Source organism: Phasianus colchicus, chromosome Z (genome assembly GCF_987193195.1).
Source record: "Phasianus colchicus chromosome Z, bPhaCol1.hap1.1, whole genome shotgun sequence".
Classification (NCBI taxonomy): domain Eukaryota; kingdom Metazoa; phylum Chordata; class Aves; order Galliformes; family Phasianidae; genus Phasianus; species Phasianus colchicus.
Window position 1 is genome coordinate 43694508 of NC_143476.1, and position 10511 is coordinate 43705018.

Consider the following 10511-nt stretch of genomic DNA (forward strand, 5'->3'; position numbering starts at 1 on the left):
TAAATGGTCAGATTGACATTTATGAGTTTTAGCATGGACAACACACTGACCTCAACAGGACCAGAAATGTAGGCAACAGCTTCTGTGTAAGATTTAAGTTTCTATTTACAACTTAAGAGAAACTGCCAAGGCATTAATAATGTGTTAAAAATGTCCTTCTACCTACTGATCTTCAAAACAAATAAATGCATTTCCAGTAAGAGTATACACCATACATTCCAGCTATCTTATGTCTCCATATACTCCGCAACATCTCATGCAAACCCAATTTTCTCAAGAATACACACACAATTTTATTTCTATTCACTCAGTTGCAGGACAGTTTGGCAGTACTGCCAAAAATACCAGCATTGGGCTAGAATTCTTCATGCAGCCGTCTGCCTCAGGCTTTTCTTTTTAATTTACTTAGTTATTTTTTTGAAAAATGAGTTAACTTTTCCCATGCATTCACAAGTAACATCTCAGTTGTACCATGAGGCTGTTATTTCTCTTCCTGCTTTTACCTCACTCACTCTACAGCTTTTATAAATAATAGATAAACACTGCAAAAAAACACCTTGTCTGTATACAGAGAGTATGGGATTATGATACTTATAAGCAGACCTGGTCTCTAATTTGTGTGCTTGAATTTGTAGCCTGGAAATCTAAAATGCTATATGAATAAGTAATTTAGGATAATTTATTAAACGTGTATCAATTCTACAATCTGCTCCCCCAACAATCCATAATTAGATATTTACGAAACAACAACTGAATCTTCCTTCTTAGAACAGAGCGCTTGGAAGTGCTCTCTCTCTCACAGTTGAACAACCATTTGAGAAACAATCCCTAGCCATTACCTGTAGCAGTTTCCCAAACAAGCATCCTGCAAGTAGCGTTTTACTTTTGCCTTTCTCTTACTAAAATCTGTAAAGGACAAGGTTTGGATCAAATTACCATGGAAAATAAGTATTTCAAATGTAATTCTGTCACAGTAGAAAGGAGTTTACATACTAATGAATGTGCATTAGAAAGAGCTATTTTTTCTTGTTTTGGTGTTGAGGCTTTTTTTTTCCTTTGTTGTTATTTTTGTGGGTGAGGAGAGAGAGAGAAAAAAATCTAATACAGCAAAACAAAATGTCTGCTTTTATGAACCAAAAAACTGATGGCAGGAAGAAAGCACATATCACTATCAGCCAACTGAAACATTTGCCAGCATGCTTTAATGCTGCAGCAAACGTCACAAATGAGACCAGAAAACACAAGACAAACCTGTTTGCAGCCATCCATTTACAATGACAAATCTCTTTCACCTTGAGGTCAGTCATATCTTTTGTTGATAACCAGTCTATTATCCTCGAACCTAGACACTCTAAAGGCGTTCTGACTCTAAAGCAACACGTTTAGTCTTGGAATTAACAACAAAAGCTTTTGGTGTTCTCCAAAAGAAAATTCACCAATATTTTTGTAATTACAATCTAAAATAAAATAAAATGATGCCCAGAAAAAAAAATTCTTTTCGCTCAGTGTCACGTGTAGGCAATGCATAAAGATGTCTTATTCATGATTTACAAAGTGAAATTTTTTAAAACTTGAACACAGTTTTTAAAGTCTTGAAAGATTAAAACAAATTCTTAAGTTGATTATTTTTAAAGAAATCTTTTATTAAAAGACAACTGTAAAGAAACAACAACACTAGAGTAGTTCTTCCAACTTCCACAAATCATGGCTAAAACAAGAGCGTCTAGTTGTGGTATGAAACATCATACCACATCAATACAATTCTATAGAACCACAGAATTTTTCTGAGTTGGAAGGAACTTTTAAAGGTCACCCAGTTCAATTCCCCTGCAATAAAAAGAGATATCTACAGCTTGATCAGATGTTCAGAGCCGGGTCCAGCCTTGCCTTGAGCATCTCCAAGGACAGGGCATTTACGAGCTCTCTGGGCAACCTGCTCCAGTACCCCACCACCTTTACTGTAGAGAACTTCTTCCTTATGTCCAATCTAAATCATCCCTCTTTTAGTTTGAAACCTTTTCCTTTTGTCTAATCATAATGAATCCTATTAAAGAGTCTGTTCACTTCCTTCTTGCAGTTCCTCTTTAGACAATGAAAAGCCTTCCCAGAGCCTTCTCTTCTCCATGCTGCACAGCCCCAGCTCTCAGCCAATCCAATAGGAGATGTGTTCCATCCCTGGGACCATTTCTGTGGCCCTCCTCTGGACATCCTCCAACAGGTCCGTGTCTCTCCTGTACTGAGGACTCCACATCTGGATGCAGTGCTCCAGGTGAGGTCTCACCAGCACACTGCAGAGGGAAAGAATCACCTCCCTGACCCCCTGGCCACTGTTTTTAATGCAGCCCATGGTACGGTTGGCTTTCTGGGCTGTGAGGGTACACTCCTGGCTCATATCCAGCTTGCCATCCACCAATACCTCAAAGTCCTTTTTGGCAGTGGTGTTCTCCACCATTACATTCACCAGCTTGCACTGATAGCAGAGACTGCCATGACCTTGGTTCTTGAGTTCTCATGAGGTTCACCTGGGCCCACCAGTCAAGCCAGTTGCTATCTCTCTGGACAGCAGCCTGTCCTTCAGGAACATCAACCACACCACACAGTTCGGCATCATCTGCAAATTTGCTAAGGGTGCAAGTTGACACTGTGTAATTCTTCCTCAAGTAACATACAAACTTTGAAATTGATTAATTAAAATAAAACCTTAAAAAGTGGTTACTTCCCTGTAATCAGACTTGGAGTTCTTTCCAGCAACATCAAGCGATGAAGTCAATTAAAATAAGCAGTTGCATCTAATTCTGTGGCAGAAAGATGAAATTACATCACTGATAGTAGCAGCAATTGAATGGCAGACAGTAATCATGACACTAATGTTACAGCACATTTCAGAACCAGTAAGAAACGTATAACTAGAGGAATTTCAATAATTTAGCGAGCAACCTGGAAGACAGTCTTTTCTTCTGTCAGCCTTTACAAGCAGGATGTTTATATAGGAATGTTTAACAGTGTCTACAAGTGCCAAGTGTTTAAATACCTTAAGAACTAATGAAAACTTGAACCATATGGTCAACCCAGAATGCATACACAAAATACACCTATAATACATATAAAAAAAAATTAATACACTGCTGCTAGACTGACTTTTATTAACTCTTTTTGTGTAAGTACTTTCTATCTGCATATTGAACTTATAGTATACAAAACTTAGATGAATTTAAAACCTATGTAACTACAGTAACCTACCTGTAAGGAACAAGCCTCTACCAGGATATTTCAGCAATTACACTGAAATGCATTTCTCTTTGTCAAATACTTAAGGAAACAATGTATGAATTATCAGCTAAGCATGACGACTGGAAAGCAAGACCAAGGCTGATATGTATTAACAGATCTGTCAAACAAGGAATGAAATTTAATTACACGCTTTTTTGGGTGGATTTTTATTAATACAGTTATGATGGTCAATATTTTAAACGTTAGGTTCTTAAGTCTGTGTAGCACAAGACAGAAACGTAAGTTCCCCCAGCTACATAAAGAGTGACAGCACTTACATATGCTTTCTAACAGTAATTTAACTCATGTAAAAACACAGTTGGCCTCCTCTTCTGAGTTTTAACAGTATAACTTTCCAATAACAGTAAGTCTAGGAAGTTATTTGTGTTCTGTAATCCCAAGCTCTCAGGGGAATAAAAATAGTTTTCACATTTATTAAAACTCCAAAATAAGCTTCCAAATTTTGCAAGCTACCTATTGAGTCGAATTCTTCCTAAGAGTATGGGGTTTGAGTAGAAATAAAAGGTCTTGTAGCAGTGTCACATCCATTTCCAGCTTACTAATGACACAGCCTTTCCTTTACGCGCTCACATTTTTAACTCTTTTACTCTCTTTTTTTTTTTTCTAAATACAACTTCCAAGATATCTTCTTTTATTTTCCACAGAGAATCATCATAGAATCACAGTACAGCTTGAGTTCCAGCCCCCCCTTAGATAAGGCTGCCCACGGCCTCACCCAGCTTGGCCTTGAACATCTCCAGGGATGAAGCATCTTCAGCTTCTCTGGGCAGCTGTGCCAGCGCCTCACCGCCCTCGGAGTAAAGAATTTTTTCCAAACAGCAAGCCTAAATTTCCCCTCATTTACTTTAAAACAACTGCCCTTTCTCCTGTCATATCTCCCTACATAAAACGTGAGTCTCCCTCATGCTTACAAGCTCCCTTCAAGTACTGTAAGGCTGCAATGCAATCTCCCCAGAACCTTTTCTTCTCCGCAGTAAAAAAGCTGAGCTCCCTCAACCTTTCTTCATGAAAGGTCCCTTCAGCCCTTTGATCATCTTCATGGTCTCCTCAGGACCTGATGCAACAGCTCCACATCCCTCTTGTGCTGAAGACCCCAAGTGTGGATGCCATACACCAGATGAGCCTCACAAGGGCAAAGCAGAAAGGACAATCACCTCTCCCACCCTGCTGGCCACCCCTCTCTGGTTGCAGACAAGGATACAGTCAGCCTTCTGAGCTGCAAGCACACACTGCTGTCTCTTGTCTTTCATCCACCAGAAACCCAAATCCCTTTCTGCAGAGCTGCTCTCAAGGATTTCTTCTCCTAGTCTGTAAACATACCTGGGATTGCCCCAACCCAAGAGCAACACCTCGCACTTGGCCTTCTTGGTTCTTGTGGTCCCACTTTTTGAGACTGTCAAGGCCCCTCTGATGATGACACAGGTTTTTGTCTTTTCTGTCAAAAGCATCACTCAGTTTGGTACGATCTGCAAACTTGCTGGGAGTGCACTGAATCTCACTGTCTAGGTCATTGATAAAGATGCTGGTAAGTACCAGTCCCGAGACTGACTGGGGGATACAACTTGTCACAGGCCTCCACCTGGACATAGAACCATGAACCACAACATTCTGGTTGCAACCATCCAAATACTTCATTATCCACTGTACAGTCCTGTCTTCACATCCCTGTCTCTCAAATACAGAGATGAAGATGTGGTGTGATATCATGCCAAAGACCATACTCAAGCTCAGGCAGATGACATCTGAGCAATATCCCTGTAGAAATGTACAAGCTCTCAACCTATTCATGACTTCCAAGAGGAGCCCTCCCAAAATTCCCTGGGAAAAATCTGAGGTTTTCCCCCACCGCTTCCTGAAGTGGCTTTTCTCTGTCACTCAGTGGTACACCTCCTTCCCCCATCAAATCTAGTTTAAAGCTCTGATATTGAATCCAGACAGCCTGCTGCTTTGTATGTTCTTTCCCCTTCTGGTCAGGAGGGGATCCATCTGATGCCAACATGGTCCCTCAAAGGTGCAGCCAAGATCACAGTACCCAAAACCTCTAGCGATTCTTCTGAGTTTCATCTTACAATCTAGATGACATTTGCCAGATGTTACTGTATTAAAAAGAGATAATGAGTTAGCTCTGTTTTTTACTGTAAATAACGGTAACTGGCAAACGAGGTGAATTAAGCTTTCCTTGTCCAAGCATAAATAAATAACAATAAAAAATAATCACCTTCAAGCACATCACAACAAAGAGGAAATTGATCTTTTAAAATTAATTTAAGAGATCTTGGGGTGCTTAAGTCTAGTGTCACCCCCGTCTTAAAAAAGGCAAAGCCAAGACATATCAAATTTCACACCCATAAGGGGGAAGGAAAAAAGAGCAACCTCACATTTACATACTTGTGCACCAACTCCCAGCACATTTGAAACACCCAAAAAATATCTGACTGTGCCTACAAAATACAGTGACAACTCATTAATAAGAATTCCACTTTTTACCTTGAGTTCTGTTCAGCACAGGAGTATCTCTGCAATGCAGGATCACCCTATTACTCAAATGCCTTTCTCAATCTGAAACCTACATACACAAAGGCATAATGACCTCTGCTTGGAGGAGGTCATTAAGGTGCGGCATAACAAGTTTATCAAAACCAGTACTTTCAGCCTAAGCCATATTATAGTTCTCTGTTTTTTTTATTAAATTAAATTTCAAGTTGAGCAGATTCCCAAATTCATCTATTGGCATTCAATTGCAGTGGCTAAAACAAACTTATCTGAAGATATGGCTGGCCTGGCTCACTCCCTGCTACTCCTGGGAGTGCTTTCACAAAAGAAGCATTACAATTGAAGGTTAAATTGAGCTTGAATATCCCAGAAGTTTATTTGGCATCACTGTAATGCCTTCCCCATTGTGCTCTGGGCCATGTCTCCCATGAGAAAATTTACAAGTTCATTTCTTTCATCTTCTCTCTCTTTGGATTGCATTTCGTAATTGCTAATGCTGCACTGAAGCACTGCACTCTGCCCTGAGTAGAAGAATTCTCAATACTGAAGTGCCATACTACACAGCTACTTAAAGACCTTCTGATGTGACAAGAAAAATGAATAATTGGTGGAGTATGGGGAACAGAAATAGATTGTATACATACATGTATACATATATATGTGTGTGTATACACACTATGTACATTTTTTCAATTTCTCTCTCAGAATTGTTGTTTTTAAACACTTCCCCCTAAAAGCAAAGTTCCCCAAAGTCCTTAAGCTCTGCATAATTGCATTTGCACCCCCTGATGGTATCAAGATTAAAATATAACTTTTAAAATAGCTTTTGTTATTAAAAAAATACATAACCTTGCATTACCTTTCATTTCAGAATATTAATGAGGGTTATGTGCAACTTTATCAGCAGTTTGTTTCTTCTATTAGATTATAAGTCACTAGCATTCTTATGCTGAATCACAGCAATCTTCTCCAATAAAAATATATCATTAAAAAATTAATTACATCAAATGAAGAAGCAATAAGTTTGAGCAGAGAGTAACAGTAAGCTTTATTTCCAGCGCTAAAAAATAAGAATTAGGAATACTGAGAAAGAACAGAGCACATTCTTTGTTTACTCTGGATAGGATCGATATAGCCTATAGAGGGAAAAGATATCTGCATGATCCTAAGAATTTCTACATCTTTTCCCTCTGCATAAAATTCAGTTCTAACAAAACTGGAGTCTTTTTATTTGGCACAACTTCTATTCCATTAGTTTCTGTCAAGTAATCACTGCAATGAGCGTTTCATAGATGCATCTATATTCTTCAAAGCAAATAAAGTATTTATTCTTCTCTGCTGCAGAGCATCACTCATTTTCAGCGGTGTCACTGAACACTAAGAAACAGAAGAAAATTATTTATAGCTATGTGTAATCAGCACGCTTTCACTCACATCCTTAACTGCAACTGGGAAAAAAGATACCCCATAACGTATTTCTGATCTGCACCACGACTTACTGAAATCATTATGGTGAAAAGCAAATGTTAACAAAAACATTTACAGAAACCTAGCTTGCACACAATTGAGCCTGTCACCTAGACAGAGCACTGTTCTGGGGGATGCTGCATTCTGAGCTCCAGGCTGCTATCAGCATGCTGTCCCTGCCCTGGGGCTGCCTGCACCAGGTCGTGGCGGGATGCTGCTTTGTGCCAGCAGGGCTCGGCAACCAGGCCTTCACACAGCAGCACTGGCTCCTGGGCAAAGAACAATAGACCCTCACAACAGCAGAGCCACAAGCCCTGCATTTAGCTGCTCCCTAGAGTGCTGCACACTCGCAGCTCCCAACTAATTGAGCTAAAAACACTGAGGGAGAGGCTGTCGTTTCTATTTTTAAATATAAAGGAGGCAGTCAGGTACTATCAAGATGAAGGCTAGCGAGATTGACGCAGACAGGATCTATGACTAACAATCATGTTTGGTAAGGAAGTCACTGCACGTCACTGTAGACTTTTTCCAGCAGCTCTGTAGGATATGTTTCTGCGCAAGAAAAGCAGGTTCCAGTATACCTCATTAAGATACTCTGTAATCCCAAGACTGGCCTATTAGGAAAGCAGAACTGGAATTTTTTCTACTCTCTTTGAAATTCTTTTTCATCATACAGAGGAAAACTTAGCATCTCATAAAAACTTTGCAAAATCCTTTACCTTTTTCTCACAGCATGCAGCAAGCACCAAACAGAACTCAGTGTAGTTCTTAGTTTATTTTTAGAATCCATAAATGAAGTATCACTGGGGTTCCCAATTACATGCCCAATGCATTTTTTAAAAGCAGGCCTAGACAGTAAGCTTGCACTTATGAGCACACACATTTTACATTCAGACAAGTTCAAGAGAAACACAGAGAAACAGCTGTGAACAGTTCCTTTGACACTGAAGAACTTCATTTTCTTCATTAGGCATTCACATCAAGTCATTTGTTGTTCTAATGGACAGATCCTACATACCAAAAATAGGCTGGATTTAGTTAGTCCAGGCTAACTTATACTGTAGAGGTAAGCTAAAGTTTTAGATCATGGAAATGAACACCTTAAAAATAGGGACTTCTGTAAGTCCTACTATACCAAACTGCATGGACACTAGTAATTAAGACTGAAAGGAGCAAGTCTACTGCAAAATACAGAGAGAGCCTTACTAGGTGAGCTTACAGTGTGGAATGAAATTATCAGGCTGGAATGAGATTAAGAAAAGGCATACTCACAAACCATTCCGAGAACTAATCACATAACAAAAACAGAACATAAAACTGGATCGCAGTAATGAAACTGGATGCTGGTTAAAAGCAAAACTGGTACCTCTATCAAGGCAGAAGAAGAACGTTGCAAGCACTGAATTGCCTTGAAATACTAAAGTGATAGCAGCGACAAAATGCGATCGCACAAAGTCAAGGTCAGGCACTCTGGAAACAGCAAGAAACAGCAAGAATTTCCATCAGCTGGAAATAACAAAGGAGGAGTATAACTTGGATGTATTAATCAATGAATACAAAGAATCAGATAAATGCAGTGTGAAAAAGGATGCTGCAATCTGTGGCTGTATCAAGGGAGGCATTTTCAGCAGAAATGAAACGAAAAACACATTAAAGCCATTTTACAAGGAACAGGTAAAATCTAAACTGGAATTCTGTGAACTTCACTGGTCATCTCTCTTCAAATAAAAAAAAAAAAAAAAAGAAAGAATTCAGATTGAAGCATATGCAGGGATAAGCTACTAGAACGACCAGGGAAGCAAAGAGGAGTTAGTACAAAGAGAATGCTAACAGAGACTGCCTAAATTAGCTTGGTAAAAAGTAGGCTGGGAGGTAATGAGAGTGCTCTCTATAAATAAATCAAGGATGTAGGATAGAGGAAGGAAGAAGCTAAAGCTATAGACACACAAAATGGATGTTCAGAAGCACAGTTAGAAACTGGAGCTACATCATCAGATTAACAAAACCCTGGAAACGTTTTCACCAGGTTAAGAAACCAGACAGAAACAAGACACATTTCTGTATGGTATTTCATAGTATTCCTATCTATAGAAAATGGGCACCGTTGCTGCAGGACAGAAGATCCTGGCAGTCCCCCTTTCTACAGACTTTTCCTTATCAATATTCCAGCTGAGATACCACCTTTACGACTGCCATTCCTTTTACATTTTCTCTTTTCTTATGCAGAAGCAGAAGTCTATGTGCAGGCACTTTCCTATAAAAACCTCTTCACTCTGATGTACTTCTCAGCTCAGGGACTCTCCCCAAAGCTAAAGCATTGATGTGTTCTGACATAACCACCAGTGTACTTAAATGTGTAAAAGCAGTTTTTGTCAGCCTTAAGAAAAGAGCTAGAATATTTTTAACATCTGCAATACATTGCAATACAGCAACACCAAACAGCAACTTTATAGCTCACACTGTGCTACGTAATTTACCAGTATGCCAGTTCTTTATTTCCTCCATCCTCACACTGTTATCTCCACAGCAAGCTGATAATAAACTAACATCTGTTCCATGCTGTGGTTTAGAGCTAACTAAATCAACTAGAAAACCACTCTAACCATGCTACTTAATATAAGCAAGGTCCTAGTATCCTGATCAACCTACACAATTGTTTCAACCATACGGAAACATAACTTTGTAACGTAATGTGGCATTAATCACAAACACAAAAACTGCATTTTACCAATATCAGTCTAAAAAGTTAATGCATATTAAAAATAAGGCTCCTATTTGAATTAAAAGGGTTGCTTGAAAGTAACTCCCAAAAAGAGCAAGTTTCCTTCAACTTGCTATGTTTTTTCACCACTAATCACCAAACAGTAGCGTAGCTCTACTGCTATCCATTTCATAGCTAAATCCTACCAATCTAATCTAAATACTAAATGTGCAATATTCAAATGGACCTACAGACACTAATCTAGCAGAACAGCTGTTATTTCCAAACACAGCAACAGTGAAATCCCAAATACTGTCTGTCCTGCCCAAAAGTTGCACATTTCTTAAGGAAGAGTACAACACTGTGAAAAGCCATATGCTATGAAAGATCCACAGCCAAAAATCCACAACACTGTAGCAATGGCCTTGCTCAGTAATAACCAGGCAGTATCAGGCATGATACTTACATTACTCCATTTAGACTATGAATGTGCATCATAGTAATAGGCATGCCCAAGCACCTCATATTCAGATCTCATGCAGTTCTTACACAGCATCTG

At 39.2% G+C, this 10511-nt stretch overlaps 1 protein-coding gene across 6 annotated transcripts in view; it reads right to left on the minus strand.

Moving 5' to 3' along the window:
• COMMD10 (COMM domain containing 10) overlaps positions 1 to 10511 on the minus strand; it is a 156908-nt gene that overhangs the window by 102982 nt on the left and 43415 nt on the right. The window contains exon 6 of one of the 6 annotated variants that reach the window (XM_090131643.1): positions 2775 to 2795. The exons of 4 other annotated variants lie outside the window; for them this stretch is intronic. In XM_090131643.1, coding sequence (XP_089987769.1) covers positions 2790 to 2795 — 6 coding nt within the window. In that variant the 3' untranslated portion in view covers positions 2775 to 2789. Of the gene's footprint in view, positions 1 to 2774; positions 2796 to 10418; positions 10509 to 10511 lie in introns of those variants that run through there. One more of the 6 variants, XM_031604802.2, reaches the window with a different exon arrangement.